Source organism: Netta rufina (assembly GCF_964035555.1).
Source record: "Netta rufina genome assembly, chromosome: 11".
Classification (NCBI taxonomy): Eukaryota; Metazoa; Chordata; class Aves; order Anseriformes; family Anatidae; genus Netta; species Netta rufina.
Genome location: NC_140134.1, coordinates 2,770,616 through 2,795,747, shown reverse-complemented (window position 1 = coordinate 2,795,747; position 25,132 = coordinate 2,770,616). Strand labels below are relative to the sequence as shown.

General features: G+C 37.1%; 1 protein-coding gene across 1 annotated transcript; it reads left to right on the top strand.

The window, feature by feature from the left end:
- Positions 1-664: 664 nt before the first annotated feature.
- AP4E1 (adaptor related protein complex 4 subunit epsilon 1) lies at positions 665-23,836 on the top strand. Its single transcript, XM_084293169.1, has 21 exons — positions 665-812; positions 1,078-1,149; positions 1,989-2,112; positions 4,313-4,386; positions 5,682-5,803; positions 6,356-6,515; positions 7,024-7,190; positions 7,777-7,850; positions 10,531-10,653; positions 10,739-10,848; positions 11,138-11,277; positions 12,376-12,488; positions 12,627-12,745; positions 13,814-14,116; positions 14,844-14,958; positions 16,062-16,197; positions 17,309-17,564; positions 18,327-18,902; positions 20,287-20,471; positions 21,209-21,366; positions 21,803-23,836. Exons 1-21 carry the CDS (start codon positions 666-668, stop codon positions 21,961-21,963), a joined length of 3,435 nt encoding a protein of 1,144 aa, XP_084149295.1. The 5' UTR covers position 665; the 3' UTR covers positions 21,964-23,836.
- The last annotated feature ends 1,296 nt before the right edge of the window (positions 23,837-25,132 follow it).

Here is a 25,132-nt window from a genome sequence, read left to right as displayed (position 1 = left end):
CTTACGGCCGACAAGGTTTTCCAGCTTCTGTGAGACAGCATTCTGGCTTTGCTTGAGTGACTCTTCAATGAGATACTCTTAGCCAATGCATTTCTTAAAACAAACAAAACCTTTAAAAACTACCAGTACAAATCTTTTAACTCGGCTTCATGGAAATGCCGAATCTAACACTTGTAAAGCTTCTGCCCTCAGCCTGCCCCTGCTCGGCCGTTTTTCCTGGCTCCCCCCACCTGCGCAGTTTCTTTACCAGCCGCGCGCTGGGGACGGAGAAACTTTTTTCTGCTTTTCTTTCTCCAGAGATTTTTTCTTTGTCACTTGACCACCTCAGCTTCTCCCCCACCGCTGCTAGAAGAAAAACCCATCCCACCACCGCCCCCGCCAAAGCACCGTTGGGCTGAGACAAAAACGAGGCCAATTCCAGCGAATTTCGTTCCGCCGCGCGCCTCGCACGGGAGAGGGGCGGGGCCTCCCCTCACGGCCCGGGGCCGCGAGCCCCGCCCGCCGCGAGCCCTTCCCGCCCACCGCCGGCCCCGCCCACCGCCGGCCCCTCCCGCCCCACCTCCCGGCGCAACGCCCCCTGGCGGCTCCGCGCCCGGAAGCGGGCGCCGAGGCGGGCGTGGCCTCGCGGCGGGCCGGGCCCTGGCTTCCGGGCGGCGCGCGGCGCCATGAGCGAGGTGGTGGAGCGCACGCTGAGCGCGCTGCCCGCCCTGCTGGGCCCGCAGCTCCCCGCGGGGCCCGGCCCCGGCCGCCCGTCGGCCGGCTCGCGGCTCGGCAGCCTGATCAGGAGCATCACGGCGCTCACCTCCAAGCACGTACGCGCCGGGGCCTTCCTCCCTGCTCCTCCCCTCGCGCCCCGCGAGGGCCTGGGGTCCCCGGGGCCGCGGCTGGGTGGGCTCCGAGCCCTGCTGGGTGCCCCCGAGCGGGGCCGGGTGTCAGCAGCGCTGCGGCGGGGAGCGGGGCTGTGCCCGCGGTGCTGAGCAGCCCGCGAGATCCTCGTAAACGAGTAACCATTAGTTGCTCCGTGTGTCGCCTCCAAAGCTGTGCAAGATTTCAAGTCAGATTAATTTCTTTTCCCAGGAAGAAGAAAAGCTAATCCAGCAGGAGATAGCCAGTTTGAAAGCAATGGTTTCTGCCCCCACCACTACGCTCGTAAGTCCTGTTAGTCTGCAGGAGCAGCAGACACAAAGTGAAGGAAACAGCGTGCCCCACTCCTTTTGCCTAGTGAACGTGTTATCTGCAGCATAGACACATAATCATCACCATTAAAAAGTACAGATGTCAATGTATGTGGAGCCTGGTTAAAATAGTGAGGGTACTGTACTTCTGTTCTCTATTAACAAATTGGGACAATATCGTATTCAGAGTCCGGTCATGCTGTGCTCTCAAATAATGTAGGAAAAAAGTTGTGTGATGAAGTATTTCTATCAAATAATATTCTCTGCAGTCTGACGTTCTTATAATTAATTTCTGCAATGTAAGAAGCTGTGCTTTGTCATGTGTTCTGTTGCTCATGTCTGAGTTGTAGGACTTGATGTATATGTCTGGCTTGGGTTAATTGGTGCAGATCTGAAGGGGAAAATAAAGTCTTAACCTCATATATATGTGATAACCCATTCTAGGTCAGCGTAGCGACTGGTTAAAGATTGCGTTAACAATGTGATATCTAACGCTTGAGATTACTTCATAAAATTTTTTAAATTGCTAATTTGGTGTTGATTATATATATGGTAATCAAAATTAGATAACAACTTTGAGGGACCTATATGAAGAGTTCTGCTGTTGTGGTCAAAAATCATTATTGATTCACAAAAGAATGTTCATAACAACAAAAAAATCAGGAGCACTCTGATTTCGTGTATGTATATATAGGAAATTTCTATGAACCTGCATGTATTGCTGTCAAACTCCTCTACTCCATTAGAGCAGTGAAGAAGCACGTGAAACAAGGCTGACAGGAAAGCTTCAGTAATTTATTTTTGGTATTTCAGAGACTGATGAAAGAATGTATGGTGAGACTCATCTATTGTGAAATGCTGGGATACGAGTCTTCTTTTGGATATATCCATGCAATCAAGCTTGCACAGCAAGGAAATCTTTTGGAGAAAAGAGTTGGTATGTGTATGCGGTTGTAGCCCTGTCATATTTTTCAGACAGCGTTCTTGAAGCTTCGTAGAACTTGTAACACATGTAAAAATACAGCTTATTCAAAGTGTTCTTCTACTTTCAAGATTTCATTTTGTAGTCTTTCCTCTTTTTGAAAATAACCAAGTCCCTAGTTTGTGAACTTTTAGAACAGAAGGCAAGGGAAAATATTTTAAGTCATCAGTTGTTCTTTCAGTGTTTTTGAAATGCAGCACTAATAAACAAGTAATTTGCAAGAAATACAATTAAAAACTAAATCCAAGCTGAATATGAGTTTCTGTCAGGATCTGACTTTGTTTTGAGCATTAGAATACAAAGTTAGAAGAAACTGTTGATGTCAGATACTTACCGCAAGCACAGTACTGGTTTTCCAGCATTTAACTTGCAGATATTTCTTTAGAATTTTTGTAATGAGCTTAAGGCCACGCTGCTAACTGCAATAAATGAAATATTTATATCTGTTTTGGTGATTGTAATGTTCTGTAAGAAATGAATCAAATGGGGAGATCCTTAGAGCATAGGTGTAGAAGTTCTTGAGGAAATATGAAAGGCTATTTCAGATTTCTTTGAATTTTCATGGAGCTGATTTCCTTGCCTGCCCATGTGGCTATAAAACCTTTTCGAGTAGATTTTGTTTGAAGTAGCTGTGAGCCTGTCTCGTCTGGAGAATTTATTGCAGTTGCTGGTTCAACTGCCTAGTGAAGACATTTCTTCTTGTTTGCAGAGAAAATGGTTTAACTCCAAGCAATACTATGTCTGCATACACAGAAGGAAGGCAGTGTCTTGCGGGATATGCTTGTTTGATATCCTTTGTTTGAATTTCATCTGGATCATCCACTCAAGTATTGGAGTTTCTGAGAAAATATGTTACAAGTGATGATTTAAAGTTGCTTTTTCCCCGAATAATGAAAGCCAGTGCACAGATGCTCTGGTAGTGACTAAGATTTTCAATCTTCACCAAACCTGGGAGGGCAGGTGGTAAGCTGTTTTGAAGAAAACTTTATATGACCTTTGTAAGTGTCAAGAACCAGTGCATCTTGTTATTAATCAGTTTAATCAGTTTGAGACCTTTCCATGCTAGGGTTCCTTTTAAGTAGGTTTTGGTGAAGCAACATTTTTTTTTTTTTTTTTTTTTTAATGAAGGGACTTAAAGTTCCCCAGACACAAAGAGCCCTTAAGCTTTGATATGACAAAAAGATGTCATCAAGAGTGTATGTGGTTTGTTTCTTTATTTTGCTTTGCAGCTATGTATGGTATATAAGGTTGACCTTGTCTGTTCTTGGTGCCATATACCAAGGTCTTTAAGGAACCACTGTCAGTTGATTCAATTAAGATATTAAGTTATTCTCTTACCCAATATTAGCCTCGATGAATCAAAGTGAACTACATTTTTACAGGTTTGCTGAACTGATCAAGTGTATTTCCACAAGCAGATAGGTTCAAATGTCTGATAGTCCAGACACTACAATTTTAGTTGTTCATTTTGATTTCCAAGTCCTAAAAGAGCCAAGCCTTTTCTGACTAAGATCCACCTCTAATACAAATAACTACAGTATATGTCTGAGTGGTGACATGCTCTCCTTGTCCCTGCTTTAACTCCCTTAGTTTGAAAGGAAGAGGATTTTCTTTCTCTGAAGAAAAAGGTTTCTGGCAGGCTTCTCTTCTGGGCTTTTGGAATTGTTTCTTTTTTGTTAATAAATAACCAGGGAGGCTTTGGCATAGGGTGGTGGAATAATGTTATGTTCAACTTGGAGTGCAGAATTGTATTTGAAACTGAACTATATCTTTTGAAGAAAGAGAAACAAATATAAGGAAGTGCATTTGATTAGGAATATACTTTTGTCAGCAGAGGAGACGTTCACTATGCAGAAAGTTATTTCTCACAATGTTCTTGACTGCTCTCTAGCTCCTAACAGTATCTTACTTCTCACAGCAAGTGGTTTCTTAGCCATTATTTATTGAGCTTTACTGCAACTTAAATACAGTAGGTTTGCTTGCAAAGAAAATGAAGTCTTGATACTTAAAACATGAGCTACTGCCATCCATCAGTGGCTTTTTAACTACTTTTTTTTGTTGTTTAACTCTTCTTGTATTACAGACATGCTTAAGTTTTCTGTCTTGAAGTTGCTTATTGATTGTATGAATTAATGGAGGCTGCTTTCTTTTATAGGTTACTTGGCTGTTTCTTTATTTCTCCATGAAAATCATGAACTGCTGCTTCTACTTGTCAACACAGTTGTGAAGGTACAGTGCTTCTGAAGGTTTGGAGGTTAACTAACCTTGACCAATTCTTCCATTTTAAGCCATGCATCTCAGCTGTGTATTCACTAGTTATATCTCACTCTTTTGTTTAATCTTGGCATTCCTTTTATTGAATCAATATTTTCTTAAATTTTACCCATGAGAAATACCATCAAACCTTGCTTATAGTTTTAAACTCCAGAAGGAGCCACGCATACATATTGGAATGAATTGCTTTTAGTTGACATAAAGTATCTGTTGGCTTCTTTGAGTTATTTTGGTAATTTTGATAGAAACTGAAAATATGCTTTGGAGTGACACTGAAAATCCATTACCTAATAATATTTCATAGGAGTCATCTTCTGTATTAGTACATGGAGCAATTGTAACTTACATCCCTTATATGTAGCGATTACTTTGATGTTACAGTAGTCACAGAAACTTAAAGACTGAAAATGGTACTTGTTTTGCTGTTGTGATGGAAACCATTTATAATCTTTAAAAATCTGTTTTGAAACTGATAGGGTTATGGAAAGAAGTGAGAAATAAGAATCCTCAAACAGCTAAACCAAAACAAGCACTAAAACCTCACTGTGGCACATGGCTGGAGTAAATATTGATGTGAGCTGGAAATCTTAAACGTTTGATTTGTTTTGAAAAATAATTCTAATCCTATTTCATGAATCCATCCGTGCTTCCTTAGATGGTTACAATGAGCTGCATCTACTATTTTTAATTGTATTTGGGACAGATAGGAAATTTTTAAATTCTTCCTCATTTGTAGAATATCACGTGTAATTTACATTCTCTTTTTAGGGCATAGATAATGTCTTAATTTAGTGTAAAAATATGTAATTGGTACTATTACTGAGCTTGCTCATCTTTTCTTTATAAATTGTTTGGGCTAGATCAAAGGTGCTAGAGAGAACGCTGTTAACGTCAGTGTAAAGTGACTCATGTACTTCTCCAGCTGGGGACTTGGTTTAGTTTTATAATCATCAAACTCTTTCAGTAAGCAAATGCTGACTGTAGCTCTCTGTTGATCTCACATAAATTTAGAATACGAATGTAGTTCTGTAATGTGAGTGTGAGGAGTTGCTTGTTACTGTATGAAAGTAGGAAAGAGCCTGGTCATCTTAGTGAGAGATGACACTTCAAGTCGACAATATCATGGCTGGCAGCAGGATGCTTGCTGTAGGTGAGCTGGATCCAGCCATCTTGCAAAAAGTTTGGGCTATGTCTATACAAAATTGAAGTCTAAATGAAAACTGACTGTCTTATTTCAATGTTTGTAATAGGACTTACAGAGCACTAATCTTGTAGAGGTGTGCATGGCATTAACTGTTGTTAGTCAGATCTTTCCACGGGAGATGATTCCAGCTGTTCTTCCCTTAATAGAAGACAAGCTCCAGCATTCGAAGTACGTATTAATTTACACAACTGCAAGTGGCCTTGTAAGGTTGAGTGGCTTAGGCTTGTAGGTAGTTTTAGTAAACTGATGTTTTTTCTCTGATTTGATCTTTCTTGTCATTACTTTCAGAAATTGTTCCTCTTAGTTTCTCTTGTATTCTTGTCTCATTTATTTGCACCCCTGACTGAGCATTGAACAGGTATTATTTTTGTTAATAACCACTTTTGATAGGTAAATGTAATTTACCTTGTCTGCTGGAGTCCTTTTAACGAATATATGTAGGTATTTGTAGAGTAAGTGGAGAATCAGACCGGGAACCTTTCAATGCTTGCTTTTATTTTTTTTTTTTATAAAGCTCTTCCTATAAACCTTATTGGTTAAAGTATATTTGCAGATATGCATAACCTTAGTTTGATTATTTATGTAATCTCATACCTAGCGGATAACATACTATGAGTAAGTTTACTGTAGAAATAACAAGTGCAAGTTGTTTTGCTAAGTCAGGTACATAAAGGACACAATATCTTGATTTTGTTTTGTGTAAATCTCATTTTTCTTCAGGGAAATTATCCGAAGAAAGGCTGTTCAAGCTTTATATAAATTCTATCTCATTGCTCCTAACCAAGTCCAGCATATTCATGACAAGTTCCGGAAAGCCTTATGTGACAGGGATGTTGGTGTCATGGCTGCTTCTTTGCATATTTATCTTGAAATGATTAAGGTAGGCAAAGAATTAGAAGCACATCTGAACCCTAGCAGTTATTCATACGTTTCTTTATTTGAAGCACACTATACTGTACAGAAGCTTTTTAGCAAAGTTGCTACAAAAATATACTTGTTAGACAAGGTAACTTACCTGATCATGGATATGTTGTATTTGTTCACACTAGCTCTCAATCTAGTTTGACAGATTGAGCATTTGGATTATGCAAGAAGTCAGTGTCATTTGTATCCTTAACTAGAGACCAAGTTTAACTTCTGCAGTATGTTAAAGGGTTCACTGAAATTTGACTAATTTTTTTTCCATTGCCTTGAAGTTAAATTCATTCTTTTTTTGTTGCAAAAGTGCAAGAAACAAATGCGTTAAAATAAGGAGCTTGTAGATATTCAGGGATGAGAGTAGAAAGAGATTTAAAGAAATAGTGGCCACTTCCGATTGTATTCAATTTATATATTATACTTTGAGTTGTTATATTAAAGTATTTCAATTGTATTTCTTTCTTATGTAGGAAAACTCATCTGGATATAAGGACTTGACAGAGAGTTTTGTAATGATCCTGAAACAGGTAGTGGGAGGAAAGCTTCCTATTGACTTCAACTATCACAGTGTGCCAGCGCCATGGTTGCAAATTCAGCTTTTAAGAATATTAGGGCTGTTAGGAAAAGATGATCCAAGGTAACCAGGTCTTTCTCTGTAATTAATACTCTGAATGCACAAAGAATATAGTTATGAACAGTATCTCATAGACAACCTTTCTGTCTTCTTGTAAAAGGATTTCAGAGTTGTACTTTTTATGCATTAATTCATTATTAACCACTGAGAAGATACTTTTCAAATAGAGAAATTAATTTCTCAGCTTCTGGATTGTCTAAGCAATTAATTAAGGAATATTATTGAAATATATTTTCTGAAAATTATGTTACTAGGTTATGAGACAACTGGGTAAAGTTCTACAGTAAAGATAACTTAAAAAATGGTATAATTTTGTGAGTACCTAGTTATCTGTGATCTTTTCCTATTTTTTTTTCTTGTGATATGGTAGAATGGAAGCGTTTTTCTTGTTATATGGTAAATGTTTCTTTTGAAAGCTGCAAACATTGTTGGATGTTGTATAGAGATAGATTATACAGTTCTAACTTCTTAAACTGAATCTGTAGATACAAATAATTTGCATTGCAGATTTTAATGTTGGTGTTTAGGCTGTTTGGAAGTTAAGACTACATGCTGCAAATAAGAATTTTAAATATTTCTTGTTAAACAGGACAAGCGAATTGATGTATGATGTTCTGGATGAATCTTTAAGAAGAGCAGAAATAAATCATAATATTACATATGGTGGGTGAGGGTCTTTTATCTAATTACCAGTATTTGGAAAGGTTGAAAATGAGCACTTGATCACGCTAAATACATATGCAGCACTTCTGGAAAATCCAGTTGTTCTTACTGTACAAGAAATGTATTCTTAGGTGTTTGACTAGTAAATTGTAGAACAAGCGATATATTTCTGAACAGCAAAGTTTCTTATTACTGAAGTAAAACAGACTTATTATTTAGAGGGAATTCATCTTGACTGAAAAGCCTTTATCTTATGTTTGCGTTGCCCTTGCCTGTAAATACAGGAAGTTAGCTTCTTCATGAAAGCTCTCAACATTGTCCAAGTTGAAGTACATAGTAAAAGAAAAATCCTAGTGATACAGTCCTGTTTATGAGAAATGCTTAGATCTTCAGCCACGGATATTTTCTCTGCTCTAGGAAAGGCAGTACATGTGCAAGTGACCGCATTGGCTCTTTACAGCTGTGTATGGCTTTTTCTCTAGCAACAGTTAATTCTGGAAGTGCTGTTTTTATTCAGTGATAGCGGTGCATGTGAAAATATGTTTTTGGCACACATCTCAGTTTAGAATTTTTAAAACTATGTTAATTTCGTTATCCTTTCTGCAGGGAAAGCTGTATTTGTTGCTAGAACAAAATCAAAAGGAATAATAGCATTGTTAAGGCTTTCTAATAAGAAGCGGAGTAATTCATTTGGATTTTGCTTTACCTTCCCTTCTGCAAGACTTCAGTGCATCTAAGCACCCAGATCTGATGTTGTAGAGTCCTACACCTGAGAGCTGCTTCACAGTACATGGACCAAAAAAGCTCCATCCCGTTACTTTATTGTTAAAGTAAAGCCCAATAGGTGATGCCACAGTAGCTGTGCTGATGGGATGCAGAGGAAATCAAGACATGTTTTATAACTGACTTTAAAAGGGGAATGTGGACCAGAGCTCTAGATCTAGCGTAATGCCTGCTTTGTACCTATTTTCTGAACACTGTGTAAGCGTTACTTCCACCAAAAACAGGGGTAGGGAGGAAATTATTACCTTGTAGTAAATAATTTGTGAGAAAGTACCTGTCATATATTCTGTATAATCGGTTTATTGCTTCTATGAGACAAGAACATACAAGATACTGGGAAGAATGTTTCCTTATAATACAGACAGTTTGCACTTGGAGTTAGTAACTGTAGACTTGTGCTAAGTGCTTAAGGGGCCAAAGTGAGCGGTTTATCATGATTTATTCAAAGACAGAATTTAGATATGTAACTCTTGTTCACGTGCAATCAACTCTTTATAAAATATTTCTCAGTGATAAGAGATCAAAGAAGATTATAACTGATTATTCTTTTTTACACAAAGTCCTTAGTTATTGTATGTTTTTTACTTATTGTAGGTGGTTAACTTGGATTAATTATTTTTTTGTGCATCATTAAGTTCACTTCTACCTTTTTCTCAGCTGTGAAAAGTTTTTAAACTCAGGAACTGCATTTCTCTTCTTGCAATGATTTAGGTTTACTGCCGTAACTAAGAAATCATGAATTATTGAAAAACATTTTGCCTCAAATCTTTCATCTAAAGACTGTCACAGTCTGCTCATTTGAGCTACTATAGGAGACTTCAGGGTTGGAAGAACTTTTAAAGATGAAGTTGTACGTGGAGTGGCAAAGGCTGATCAAATTAATCAGTGTCTGTGCGTATGTATTTGTGTGTATACATACCACAAATAATATTGATTTAACAATATTAATTTAATTATATGATAAAACAAGAATGAAGAAATATTAATAAATATAACAATCACTATAGTAACAGTTAGGTATTAAATGAAAATATTTTAAAATATATCTATGTGTATATAAAAGGAGATGGTTTTTCATCCTGTTATTACATAGGCAGGTACTCTGCAGTTCAGTTCAGCACTGCAGTTCCCTGTTACAGTCAATGAGCTAAAGCAGATCCAAATGCAAGGTGAAGGAAATATGTAATCATTTAAATTATTCAAATGCTTTTGTACACTGTAACTAAAATGTTGCATTAATTTTGTTTTCTTTTTTGATTCTGTAAGAATTTAATCTCTTCTGTGGGCTTCAGACACCCAGTAAAAGTTGAGGTGTGTGTTGCTTTTGTGCAAAAAATTTTGATTCAACATAAACCTGAACTGGTCCCCATGCCATTTTATATTCTACTTTGTTCTCAGTTCGTTTTTTTTTTTTTTTTTTTTTTTTTTTTTTTTTTTGAGTAATGACGAATTGTTTGCCAAACTCTTCTCGCTTCACTGCATGCGTGTGGCAATATTTCAGCCACCTAAACCAGAATAACCATGATTTGCTCTTTTATGTTTTATGTTAGTGGATTATCAGAAAAGGAATATGTCTGCTGTTAGGATATGTAATTAAAGCTGTACTACAGTGTTAGCTGTGTATTTCTAAGTTGAATGGAGTATGTATGGTGAGAATATCCTTTGTTTGCAAAAAGGAAATGTATTTGTGTACAAAGTATCTGCTTAAAAACTGAAATTATGGGTTACCCAGCTCTTTGGAAGTAGACACTTGAGTAAGGTACAAGACTGCTTTAAAATATTAAATGTACTGCATTCAGTCTCATAATTTTATCATACTAGTGTGTATGTCTGTTTGCTTGTTATGTATTAAATAATTCTACTATGTAAAACTTATTATTTGCTTTTTTTTCCCTAGCCATCTTGTTTGAATGTGTCCAAACAATTTATACAATTCACCCCAAATCTGAACTACTCGAAAAGGCTGCCAAGTGTATTGGAAAATTTGTTTTGTCACCCAAAATTAATTTGAAATACTTAGGTAAGGATGATTTCATTAACAAGTTTTCAGTTTTGCCATAATGGTGCATATTCTTGTAAATAATTTTCAATTGCTTATATTCTAGGTTTAAAGGCTCTGACCTGTGTTATTCAGCAGGATCCTAATCTGGCACTTCAGCACCAGATGACAATAATTGAATGTCTGGACCACCCAGATCCTATTATTAAAAGGGAGGTCAGTGAATTTTTCAAAAAACAACCAATGAAGTTACTGTATAAGATGGGTGGTAAGTTTTCTAAAACGAATATTGTAAGAAGCATATTGTGTCACGTTAATACTGTTTATAACTGCTCTTTCTATCAGTACTTGAGATAAACTGTGCAGGTAAGAAGCATGCTTCATTTAAGACTTGCCAAGTAAAGACAGTTGCTCAATTTGGCATTGTGCTAAGGTGTTATTGTTTTGCCTGATTATTGTTTTGAATCATCAGAACCAATCAAATCTCTTTTGCTTTCTCTTTCAGACTTTAGAGATTCTTTATAGAATTACAAATGGACAGAATGTGACAGTCATAGTTCAGAAGATGCTTGACTACTTAAAAGAAAGCAAGGAAGAATATGCTATCATCACCTTATCTGGCAAAGTAGCAGAACTTGCTGAGAAATATCCTTTTATTTTTAGAAACCTTGAGTCGGAGCTCAGCCAATCATTACTTTTGTACCTTTCAAAGCATCTTTCATGATCTTTTTAATCAAGTTGTTATATCTGCGGTTTCCACTCTTACAAATGCAAAAAATAAGCAAAAGAAAACTTGTATAAAAATGACTAGAATGTTGTATTTTTCTGGGAGTAATAGCACTTAAAATCCTTCATTTTGGCTTTGGGGTTTAGTATTTAAACCTTGTATTTGTAATTTAAAACTTGGAAGTCCTGTGCTACTGTATAGAGAGATGTCTCATTGCTGTATTGCGTGCTGTTCTGTAATTGTGAGAATGATCTCCCTGCTAGGTAACTCTTGGTTTATAGATTTGAAGATAACATTTTCATGGAAATAAAGATTGATCAACTATGCTTGAAATATAAATGATGGTTAGACATTCAGTATATGGTGGGTATCACTGCGAGACTTGCCATTGCTTCATTCTCTGTGTGTATTTTTGTCTGATATTTGGATTTTAAGCTGTTTATAGTGGGGAAGTACCTTACTGTTCCATTTGTATGCTGCGTGGCACAGGCAGTAGTACAAAAACAAAACAGCCAGCAAACAAACAAGCTGTACTCACTTTTCTCTACAGTTGAAAATTTCCATTCAGTGGTGTGCATTTTCAGGGTTGGTTTGAGGATTTTAAAAATAATGTTTCCTAACCTCCAGAGTTAGGCTGTTCAAATTTTAAGTATATAAAAAGCAACATTGCTTTCTGTGGAGTACTTCTAAATGTTTATTTTTTTCAGTAAAACAACAGCAAAATGCTACTGCAAAGAGCCAATCTATCATTAATCAAATAATACTTGATAAACTCAAAGAAAAAAAAAGTTCTAGAAAGCTACCATGGGACAAGTGTGAGCTTGAAATACAACAGAGCATGTTTTCAGAACTAAGTCCTTGTGTGAATGTCTCCCTGCTGCATGAAGTCTGCTTAAACCATTCTTTATCACTCTATTGTTTATTTATTCATTCACAACTTAAGATGTATTGATTAGCAAACTAAAAAGGAAAAGAAAAGTTATGCCTTAGCACTTCATTCCTTAACATCTGGACAGGTATGCCCCTGACAATGGGTGGTTCATCCAAACAATGAATGCAGTGTTTTCAGTTGGAGGTGATGCTCTGCATCCTGACATCCCAAACAACTTTCTGAGGCTTTTGGCTGAAGGTAACTCACCAAGTGCTCTGAAGAATTATATCTGTTACTTAATTGTCTGGCTCGCTTTCTTAAAATACACGTTGACATAATAGTTGATACAGGTGGCATTTGTGTTTCAAGCAAAATACACTTTGTTTTCCTCTCTAGGATTTGATGATAGAAAAGAAGATGAACAGCTGCGAACGTATGCAGTACGGTCTTATTTAACATTACTTGAAGAGGAAAATACATTCTATCCACAGAAATTCCTACAAGTCATGAGTTGGGTAAGGTGGACACGTGGTGAAAATTGAGTACATAGATGTGAACAAACTGTCAAAGGTGGTGATGTTTTTAATTATTTTATTTTAATAATGATTATTGTATTTTTACTCGAAGATGAGATAATACACTGAAATATAATGACCTCTTCTATGACAAACAAACTATTTAGTTTGTCATAGTTTATCAAAAAGCTAATGTGCTCCCTTTCAAGGCAGTTTACTACTGGAATGGCTTAGCAGCCAACTCATCTGCCTGCGTGCTGAGAGCCTTTCTGTTTTTATCAGAGTTAGGCCAGATGTGGTTATGAAAAGCAGCTTTAGCCTTGTAGTTAACTGTCTGAGTCCTGTGATAGTATTCTTTGACACTTGTTTAATATTCAGCTACCATCCAAGGAAGATGCTGCAGTATGAACAAACCATTTTTTGTAAGGGCCTAATCGCTGTTTAGCTTTCTTTTTGAATAACTATTTGATCTTCAAGAAACTAAGAGTTTGAAACTACAGAGATAAACACAAAGATCACCTCAAGCATTTGCCATGATAGAGAAATTTAGAACACGTTTAAGACCTTATCTCATTCAAGCAGTTTGGAGACAGTTTAGTCAATTGTGTAGGCTTGACAGAGCTGTCTTCCTGCAGTAGGACTGGAATGCCTTTGCGATATGCAGTTGGGTCTTCAGATTTTCTTATGCTACTGAAAGCAGTTACGACCTTCATACACCAGTGATTAAACCAGTAGCAGACTGGAGCAGTTGGAGCCAGTATGGTGGTACTGCCTACTGTACTGTTATGTGTCGGTTACTTAGTGTAGGCAGCTTTAAAGTGAAAAAGATGTTAAAAAATAAATAAATGCTAGGAGTCCAAATCTGGTAGAGAGGTATTCCCTTATGCAGAATCTCTTGCTTTCATTTTATTTGAATAGGAAGTTCTAAGATCTTAGTTATTCCAGCGTCTGTGATACTTTTTTGAATGTGAGGTGGATTTTGTGTTACTATTTGTTCCTACATACTAACTTAAAAACTGAACGTGCTTCCATGTCTAAGTGTGTATTTTCTCTGTTCATTGTGCATAGGTTTTGGGGGAATATTCCAGCCTTGCTACAGATGTTGATCCAGAAATTATTTTGACAAGGCTACACAGCTTGCTGAAGAAGACTTTTGTTGCCTCTGACACTAAAGCATGGATTATGGCTGCAGTCACCAAGATAGCATCACACACCTCCTGCTCTAAAACGATTGACAAACTAATCAAAGAGTTCAGTAGCTCTCTAGATACTTGCATGAGACAACATGCCTTTGAATTGAAGCATCTGTGTGAAGACAGAGTATTGATGAAAAACTTGCTTCCGTTTGATGCTAGTTGCAATGACATGGTGGTAAGATAACAGCAGTGTGTTGTTCCTGAACTAATTTGTAGTTCTAGGGGGTTAAGTATTCGACAGAAAGTGTTTTCAAAATAAATTATTTGACAGTTCTGACCAGTGTCACTGTTTAGTCTCCTTAAAGTGGGTTTTGAGAAATATACTTTTTCAGACGTGATGAATCTTTGGCTCTGTTATTCAGTATAGAACACAGTATTTAGTAAGCTGAAGTACCTTTAACAAAATTACAACTGCGTATGCTGATTTTTTTTATATGTAGACCTGTTTTACTGATACGGTACAGCTTCCTAATTAAAAGGTTTTGCTTCCCATTTAGAAACTAGTAAAATTTGCACTGGAATGTCCATAGTTAATGAGGGAAAATAGTATTGATATTGCTGGTGTTTTAGAGTGGGTCTCTTTTTTTTTTTGGCTTCAATATTTTCATATAATGGTGGGTCAACCATTTTGAGAACTCCCCTCTGTGCTTTTTTTATTTTTTTAGACAAAAAGTCAATATTGGAAGAGCTAATTTAAGTTACAAATCTTTTTCAACATACTTGCTTAATAATTTATGTACATATACATTTTCACAGGCCTGAGGAATACAGCAGCTTTACTAGTAGGTATGGGAAGTAAGACAGAAGATCCTAATCTTGCTGATAAGACAGTTTTCTTCTGGTAATGTCAGGCTTGTGTACAGGAAATATATTCATTGCTTATTTTTCCTAATTCTGCGTAGGTAGATGCATCCTTATCTTTTCTGGATGGGTTTGTCGCTGAGGGACTTAGCCGTGGTGCAGCGCCATATAAGCCTCATCACCAGAGACAAGAGGAGAAGCTTTCTCAGGAAAAAGGTGACTGCAGAACTTCCATTTTACAGTCCAGTGTTTTCAATGTTCTTACATTTTTGCAGTGAAAACATTGTAAGAATTAGATTGGAATGCTGTTTTTCCTCAATAATCACAAGTGTTGATTAGCATCTTCCACTGGTTTAGAAATCTAGGAGGTAAGATAGAGGTTAGGAAGAATGTTCATAAATATTCTGGAAGGTGACTTTGCAAGTTTATTTTAACGTTCTTTATAGTTAACCAATTTTTACAGGTTGGTAGTGTTTGAATCTGAATATGGCTGCTGATTATCACGAAGTCCCTTGTATCCATTCCTTCCTGTTTTTTTTTATGTAACAGGACACCTCCTTAGTACTGTCTCCTCCTTTGTCAGGAGACCTCTCTCATCCCAGATGCGCAGCAGTTCTGCTTTGTTTCTTTATTTGGGAAGAAGAAAGTGTAGGGCTGAGTGGAGATGAGAGAAAGGGACTGTGCATCCATTAGTAGTCTCAGGGCTGTAGTGAAGAGTCTTTGCTCTGCTTCTTACACAACAATGACTGTTTATGTTAAGTTATAGTCCAAAACAATTTTTAGAAGGTATTCAGACTACATTTTGATTGGTAAAGCGTGGATAAGGTGGGTGGTCCTGCATCCTGATTTTCCAGTCTTATTGAAAGCAAGTTATCACCCAAGGTGCCAAGAATGTTTGCAAAACAGATGGTGATATATGGACATGCTGTTGTGGACTCAAAAATGTGTTATGTAGGTGCATGAACAAATAGAAAAGCTTATTTACGTAGATCTGGTGCAGTATTTTGCTCTACAAATAGTAAGGATAAGCAGTTGTTTTAATGGTGCTCCATAAAGTCGCTTGTTCTTTATAATTGTAGTAATTAAAATGGTAAAATTTAAAATTAAGTGCTACCAAATCAATACATGTTTTTAGATACATTCTTTTGTGTCTAAGTGGAAGTTACTTCAGAGCGGACACATCTGTTTTTAATGAGGATAGGATCCTGACTGGGAAGCTTGAGACATGTAGTAATACAGCATATCAATTTTCAGGGAAAAAAAAAAAATCTTACCTTTTTGTGCCTTACTATAATTCTAAAAGACTGTCTGTCTTACAGCTCTGAATTTTGAACCGTATGGATTATCATTTGCTTCAAGTGTGTCCTCATCTGGCATCACTGGTAGACAATCCCCCACTGGTTTATCTTTTGGGTCTGATACGTCGGGTAACAGTGCTGAGACTGGGCATAAAGAGTGAGTTACTTTGCATTTTAATTGAAGTACATTTGAACTTATGTCCTTGTCATTATCATAAGCCTTTGCTTCCTCTTTGCTTCATTAAACGGAATTAAAGAATACAGTTTAACATGGAAACTTCTGTCATGTAAGAAGAAATGCAGGATAACATCTTCACTGAAATACCTAGAAAATAGGCTAACACAGTTAAACTGTTTTTTCATGTTCTTCACGAGCAATAACTTAAATGATAATGCAGTAAAATTGAGACAGGATTAACTGATGATTAAATTGAGTATTTTTTCTAGATTCTTTCATTTTTTTTATAGGCCACATTTGCTTTTTATGGGCTTAAATTAATGTGCCTTTTAAGGAAACCTTCTTAGATCAAAATAAGGCTAAGATTTGCAGTGTAAGATACTCTTAAGTTTTAGAACAGTACAAATAAATTCTATCTTTGTAGTTCCATAAAAATTAGTTACATCATATATACCCTGGTAGATGGGCATACAAGAAACCATGAAAGCTCTCTTGAGTTTTTCAACCAGCTTGTGTAAAAAAAAAAAAAAAAAAAAAAGTGAGGCTTTTAGGTGAAAGAATTGCAGCCTGTGTCTGAATTTACCTCTATTGGAGTTCAGGGTGTACAAGAACTTGAACACATCTTACAGGAAATACTTTCTAAGTCTCATAACTTTCAGCCTCTTATATTAACTTACATTGTTTTTAAAGAATCAGCAGTGGAACTATTTAAAGAAACGTAGAGATTCCCACAGTTTTTCTCATGGAGAGAAATACAGATACTGTGTTTATATTCACTCTGAAAATGTTTTTCAGATTACTTTTATAACATGCTTGAATCTCTGAGTTGACAAATGCAGTCTACTACTGGCTGAAGTTATCTATGCTTACTTTATAGCCTACTTTGCATTTGCTGGATGCTTTAAGTGATGAATGACATTATTAACATAGAACTTTATGCAGATAGAAAAACATTAGTATTCCACTGCTCCCTGTGTATATCAAAGTATCAAACCTGCAGATGGTGTTTAGAGCAGAGTGCTGGCATGCTTTTATGAAAATGTTCGCAGTCCTGTTTTATTTGCTTTTTTTTTTTTTTTTTTTTTTTAAGGACAAATACTCTGAAACTTGAGGGAATAAGGAAGTTGTGGGGCAAAGAAGGCTATCTTCCAAAGAAAGAAAGCACAGCTGGGAAACCAGATGAGCCACAGGCTGCTTCTTGTGGCAACTTATTAGCAGGACGGGTGATTGATCCTCCTGCATCTCAGTCTGATCAAGTTTCCAGCCTCTCTGAGGAAGAAAAAGAAAAGCAGCAGTTAGCATCGACATTGTTTGTTGGGCTAGGATCAAATGCTGGTGTCAGTCTGGTAAGTGATTCTTCTGTGACTTAACAGCCTGAAGTTCATATTTAACATTATTTACAATTAAAAATACATTTATGCAAAGAGAGATCAAATCAGCATTTTGAAAGCTAGGTGAATGATCCATGTAATTGAAAAACTATATGAAATGACCTTTGTCATCTGGTAACTTGTTATGAATGTGAAGCTGGTTGGATACTACTTGCTCAAACAACCTCTGAAGTAGATCTCAGTGACTAGAACTTCCTTCTGTTTACCTTCAGGGTTTTGTTTTCAGTTTTCACTAACAACTGTTCTTTGACACCAGTTGTGCCAGCAGAGCTGCTGGCAGTCATTTGACTGTAAAGCTAGTTTGGCATCCTATTTCAATGCCCTTTTTATTTATGTATGATAACAATGTGAAAGATTGAAGAATTCAGCATAAAGTAATCTCTATCAGACTAGCATTATCAAATTATTTCACTCATGTTTTGGTATTTATTTATTGTTTTAACCAGAAAATGTTTACCTGTAGCTGCTTTTAATAAGAACTGTCAGTTTGTTGTGGAGAACCTAAGCATCATTCTTGCATTATAGGCTAATCCAACACCCCTTAAGATATTTAACAAAAGCCTGTTACTAAATCCATTAACATGTTTGCAATCTATTTGTATTTGTAATCTAAACTAATTTGTTGGTCATTATTTGCCTTTGCTGCTTCTGTTTCATTGTTAAGTTACACAGCATATTGCTGGAAGCTCTCTCCATTGCCATTTTTTTCTTTTTCAGATGGGGAAAATGGATGTGGCTACTCAGAAGTTCAAAAGAAAATCAAAGATAAATGAAACCCAAACCAGTGAAGAGGCATCAGACATCCAAAACAGTGCTGCTTCAACTTTTGGTCCCTTACTTGATACAGTGCCTGTTAACAAGGAAGACTGTGAGGGAAATAAACACACAAGACTAAGAAAACCTTCTCTGTGTTCGTCAGATACTTTGGAAGATAACTTAGCATTTGAAACACCTCAGTCCCTTAAAAAGCCTGGGCTGGATGACAGGCTTTCAGATAGTACGCTATCACCGTTGTCTTTGTTTGCTGATGGTAATATTGAAATTCTTCAGCCTTCTCCAAGTGCTTTGTGTGAAAGTGCCAACAAAACATTGTCGGTCCCTTCCTTACCAAAAGAACTAGAAGAGCTTCCTCATTCCGAAGTAGTGGAACTTTGTCAGAGCGATGCCTTAGCTCTGTATTTATGTAAGGTGTGGAAAGATGACTCTTTGTTGCTCGCTGTGTTTGCTTCAAATAAAAAGAGTTCTGCACTTAATACTGTAAACTTAGTGTTTGAAAAAGCAGAACACTTTCAGGTAAGAAACTTGGTTTCCATTATTTCAAATTTACTTGGATTTTTTTTTGCTTTTGTTTGCATTTCAGTGTGTCATATTTAGTTTAATATAATAGATGTGCCTTTTTCCCTAAACGTGCCCTTAAAACCTGTGGTATGTCTCTTACTTACCTCCTAAAGGGTAATGAAAGAAGTCTCGGTACCTAAACTTAAAATGTCATTTGATTTAGCATCTCAGTTTTCTTATTCACTTTGATTTCATTTCCTATTGTTTGCTTCTCTATAACAAACACGTATGATTCTTCAGTTCTGAATTCAGCTTCGTCATTCAGTTTGAAACTGAATGCAAGTCTAACCAGGAGCACTCAGAATGGTATGACCTGAGTTGCCAGAAAAATCACTAACTTTATTGCTGTGGCTACTGGGCTTGTGCGGTCGTTATTTGTATTTATCTGGTAGGCAGACTTGTGAAGGAAAAAAATGCATCATAAAATTGTGAAGCTTTGGTTTTCTTTTCAAAGACCTCAGTTATATTTCATTCTTGTTCTTATGCATGTGGTTGATGTTGGAGAGGAGTCAGTTTATTTTTGAAATAAGCTACACCTGGGATTTAAATCCAGCTGGTAAAAGCATGTGATTGCCTTGAATGAAACTTTTTAAAAGCTGTTTAAGAAACATACTGGCATGACTCCGTGAATTTTACTGGAAGGACAGAATTATAAAACCTTCTGTAGACACTCAGGAAGTGATAACAGGACAAGAATTAAGTCAAATGTTTGGTTTATAGTTGACTTAACCAATTAGCAGTTTTCATTTATGAAGCCTTTTTCCTTCTGATTTCTAGCTTACATCAAATCTGCCATAACATTGATAGGAAATAAACATCTAGTGTTTGGTTTTTTTTTTCCTAGTAATTCGTTTAATATCCCACGAATATAGACCACAATCTATGGTTGTGGTCTGTGTTGTTTGTTTGGAGAGGCCAAGGACTGCTGAGCAGCCTTGAAGTTATCCTCGATATTGGGGATGATTTCTCAACATTCTACTTTTATTACATAATTGAAGCTGCTTTGGGTATGTTGCAATGCTTCTTGGTCTTATATATTAGTTTAGTTTGGGACTGAACTACAGAATTCAGGTTCTGCCTCTCAAGGAAAAAAAAAAAGGGGGGCAAATAGCAAAAAGAGATCAACTTTCTCGGTTTTAATTCTCATAATGCTTTTGTAGATGCTAATGATTGTCCTTGATGAGAACTGAAGAATGGTAGCTCTGTTTGCTGGCCACAGTAGTCCAAGAAAAATCAATGGAAATAAAAAGCACTTAGAAAGTTTTATAGCTGTACCTTAGCCCTTTCCACAACTTGACAAGCAGTACTGATATGTTCTACATTCCTTTTGAAAATGCAGATTTTGGAGAGTCCTGCCCACCAGTTCTCTGTAATTGAAGCTCAGAGTGTGGAACGTTGCCAGAAATGTGTTTGGATGGACAAAATCTGTACACAGGGAATTCTTCCTGGCTCCATTAGTTACCAGTCAGAGATGGAACCTTGCCTTGAATTTTCAGTAACTTTATCATTGTTGGATTTCATCAGGTAAATAAGCTGCAGTTTTTTAAAAAAAAAAGTCTATTCAAACAAGTATTAGACAAGTGTAGGATGGTTTGTGTATTGACTATGAAAATACAAGGCTTCATCTTGAGCAGCTAATTTTAATCCAACAGAAATTGCTGGTAATAATAATAGTAATTTGTTATTTTCATACTTTAAAAAAAGAAAAAGGGGGGGAGGGTGGTGGTCCAGGAAGAAGTACAAACCTAGAAAGAATGCTGACTGTAGCTGCAGGTTGGAATAGTCTTGAAAGGTGGAATGTGGTTTTGAGAACTAAATGAACAGGAGGGTAAAAAGGGCATGATGTTTTAAAATACATCAAAATATAAATGTGTCTACTCAAATCACTTAGTTCAGTTAAAGTCCCATACATTATGTGAGAAAGTAAACAACTCTTGCGTGGGGGGGGGGAGAAGCCTTATTTTCAGTAGGCTTTTTGCTAGATGAACTTTTTCAGCAGGCAGGTATCTCAAGGTCATTCACTTTGGTCTTTTACTTATACAGAATAATCTATTCCTTGCTTTAGCTTTCTAAATTAAAAAAAATATATAGAGAGAAACTTTTTAACAATAAGCTGGGAAGAGCAGTGGTTTCCTTAAACTAATCTGCATTTGTTTGTTATTTGCTCTGTTCAGTTGCTTTTGGAAATGGAATTTATTTTTAGGAGACCAAACTTATTCTGAAGAATTTTTTATTTTACTATGATTTGTGCTGAACTTTAGGCCAATGGAAATGACTACAGAAGACTTTGGGAAGCTGTGGTTGTCCCTTTCCAATGATGTGAAACAGAATATAAAAATGTCGCCTTCTCAAGATTCCCTCTCAACAGCTCTGAGTACGCTGCAGCAGAAACTGAAACTCCACATAGTAGATATTATAGGTGAGTGAAAATACACCGTAAGGTTGCTCACAACCACTTTTCCTAGGAAAATAGATATACGGAAGCAGGTACCTTACAGTTCAAGGTAGTGAACATTGGGGTGTATGGTAAATGCAGGGATGCTCTCCTAAGGACTTCATTGGCCTTACTCAGACGTTTGTGAAGGTTGGTAGCAAGGTACAAGCAAACAGCAAACAACAGATTTTACAAGGGAGCAAACTATTCCACTGAAGAGTTTTGGACGGGACAAAAATGTGGGAATGAAACAATTAGACAGATAAATCTGGAATTACATGCAGGAGACATACATTTTTGGTGATGAAGAACGGGGATGAGAGTAGAAGATAACAGAAGGTTGAGAGAAAAATAGTGTTTGTGAACTATACCTATATCTAATTGTTCTTTCATTTTTTTCTATAACCTCTGTTGTTCTAAGGTAATGAGGGAATACTGGCATGCCGGCTGCTTCCATCCGTGCCCTGTCTGCTGCACTGTCGTACGTACTCAGGGATGCTGGCCTTGTGGTTCAGATCACCTTGTTCAGCTCTTTCAGATGGTCTGCTCTATCAGTGTCAAAAGGTGATGGAAGAATCTTAATAACAATAGTGCCTGCCTTAACTTAATTGGTTTTTGAAAAGCAAATGAAAGGTTTCTATAGTTGCACTGATAATTACCAAAGCTAAGTTAAGATACTGCTTTTCAGAAGTATTAAATTTTCTTCCAACTGGTGTATGTCATATGGACTTGTGGGGGAAGAATGATGACCTGACATATGCCTGCAAAAACGTGCTCAGGACTGTACAGTGACTAAGGAGTAATCCATTAAAGTATTGTTACCTGTTTGAGCGTAATGTACGTTTCTTAATTTTATTGTGAATGACTGAAAGTATTACGCAGCTTTTGTAGATGTCAACTCTAATTTCTCATAGCAACTACTTAAATATAATTTTAAAGAAAATAAATCTATTATGTGCTCAGACTTGAACACTTACCAGGATTACCTGATTATTTTGAGAACTTTTCTAAAATTGTTTTTAAACATTGCTGGCAACAAGGCACCTAACAAGACACAAGTCACTTATGTAGCAACAAAATCATGCTTTAAAAATAAAATTTGAGTAACACCTCATGACCTTTGCTTCCCATTTAAGTGTTGACATCTAAGTAGGGTCTTGGTAGGAGGCGGGCATGTGAAATTGTATGGAAGCACGTTGGATATGATCTGAGGCTCTTCAGGTGATTTCCTGTTTGCAGTTCTTCCTGCATCATGTTTCAGTCACACTGTTTCTTCATGGCTCTGCAGCGGTCAATGAATCTTGAGTGTGTCCGGAGATGTGTTGGGCAGATCAAGCCTGAGAGCAGTGAGCTGGAGTAGTTGGCTTGTGGATGTGTTCACTGCCTGTCACTCTTAATCATGTGTATTTAATCTGGCTTGTATCTCCATCCATGAAGATTCATGTGGAGGGAACTCTCATTTTTATTTTCTAATTATTAATAGCTTGAGTATGACTGAGAATGACAGATGTGTGTCTACTAGCTGGAGTAAGGAATAAGAGATCTAAATCAGTCCAGCAATCATGATAAATGTTTGGATTGTCTCCTTTTCTTCCTGAAAAAACTTCAGTCTTGAAAATCCAGCAATCTTTATTTAGATGTTAAAGATCTTTAGTACTTTAAAATATTTATAATTGCTTATGTTTTTATTTTAAAACTTGAAAGGTTGTACAGACAGTACAGATGTGGTGTAAACGCATTCTACAGTAGAATTGTCTCCTTCATGTATACTAACATGAAATTGAATGCTAACAAGGAAATTCTTTTGTTATCTTTCAGTTTTATTGATTCTCACCCAATAAGCACTGGCTGTAAAGGAAAATGAAGTATTGTTTGCTAGTGTTTTGGTAAATGTTCATGAAATCACCATAAGAATGTTAGTGTGCGCTGATGGTTTCTTTTTTGTTTAAGTCAAGCCACTTGTGTTATTACAATCAAAGCTCCTTTTTATTGCTGTTTCAGTAGTTCCTTGTTGAGAAATCTGAAGTGCGCTGAACCCGTAAAAATACTTAATGTTCTGCGTACTTTAATGTTTACTTGACACTTCGAGACAGTTTATATAAATGAAAACTGATTTATAGTGGAGTAAATTCCAGCAAACTGTTTCTCTGCTGGTAAATCAGACTTGTGTTACGCAATTAGACTTTTGTAATTACATGAACTGTAATGGAAGTACCTGTTTCTGGCCTTATGCATTTAAACCATTTCAGCATGGAGTTGTTCAATGTCCTACTGTTTAAAAAAAAAAAAAAAAAAAAAAAAGCCTTCTGTAACTCATGTAAATGCTCTCTATGACCTTTTCCACTGGATGAATACTGTATGTTAAGCTGTAAATATTCAGTTCTAAATGTTGTGTGTACATCACATAAAGGGTTTTGCAGGATTTGTACCTGTACTAGTCTTTATTTCTAGAGTGTCCAGCACATAATTTTCTTATCTATCACCATCTTTACCTTTCTTGTAGTTTCATAAAACTCAGTTTCATAAAACAAAAACCACACACACTCAAAAGAAGCTTGATAGTCATTAAACATTTTTGAAGTTCCTGGCAATCTTTTTATTACTTTTTCTTCATACTTCTCATACTTTTCTACCGGCTGCAGGAGAGCCGGTCCCATAGCTGCCTGTGGTGTAATTGCCTGAAGTAACTAGAAAATAAAAATTAAAGATGTACAGCATTGAAGAGGCTTTCAGGGTAGGGCATGGCTGCATTACCTGAGCGTTCCCTAGGCTTCCAACCTTAGATGCTATTGTGCTGGGGAAACCTGCTGTGCTAGCTCTAAGGAACAGTCCGGAGTGTAGTGTGGAGTAGAGACACCACGGCTAGGCTCTGTAATCAGGTGGGGACTCTCTTTGTTCTTGTGCACACTGAGACCGATAAGCTGCACTTTTTGCTACCCTGAGCCAAGGACCTGTCTTGTTCTAACAAATGCTGTACCCTAGTGTACTTTTTGCTCATTATAATACCATTATAATACAAAAACACACTTCCGTCCCAAAAGCTACCCGCCTCCAAGGTGCGACCACCCCTCACCGAGCATGTGCTCTGAATTTCTCGGAGCCTATTACTTTAAATGGAGACGGGAGAACTTTTCACCAATCATAACTAAGATATGCTTGACTAGAGCCACTCAAGCTCCACCTAAAAGATAGCAAATAATATAAATTGGCCTAAGAGAGAGGGGATGTTAGGGAAGATACCACCATCAGGGGAGATACCATCACAAGGGAATACAACATCCTTAGGACCTCCTGACTCCTGGGACCGGTCGACCAGCTGAGCCTCTCTTCCCCCCCCCTCCCATTGGGATGCCTTTGGGTGAGATTTGAACACTTGGTGATAAATCTCTCTAGAGTCGTTGATCCTTCTAATGCATTAATTTCTAGGCTGTGCACCTGTAACACCGGTGTATTTCATGCATGCTAGCTTGCTTTTGCAGACAGTCACTATCGCTGGCAATCCAAAGAACCTGTGTACTTGTTGCTGTAATAAATCACACTTGATTGCATTATTATAGCTCTCATTAAATTCGACTAGGGTAAGCGTGGTTATGCGTTATTGGTGAATGCCTGACTGTGATAGTTCAGTGTTCTGAATCCAACCAGACCCCAGCACGTTATAGGTGAATATCCAACCAGACCCCAGATGGTTAATGCCTTGTTGGTGAATCCGACTGGACCCCTAACGGTTAATGCGTTATTAGTGAAATCT

Bases quoted from the DNA above. Each gene is read 5' to 3' on its own strand.
- AP4E1 (XM_084293169.1), top strand. From the start codon at position 666: ATGAGCGAGGTGGTGGAGCGCACGCTGAGCGCGCTGCCCGCCCTGCTG. The intron at 10,849-11,137 runs GTCAGTGAATTT...TTTCTCTTTCAG, and splicing joins ATCCTATTATTAAAAGGGAG to ACTTTAGAGATTCTTTATAG. The intron at 17,565-18,326 runs GTAAGTGATTCT...TTTCTTTTTCAG, and splicing joins CAAATGCTGGTGTCAGTCTG to ATGGGGAAAATGGATGTGGC.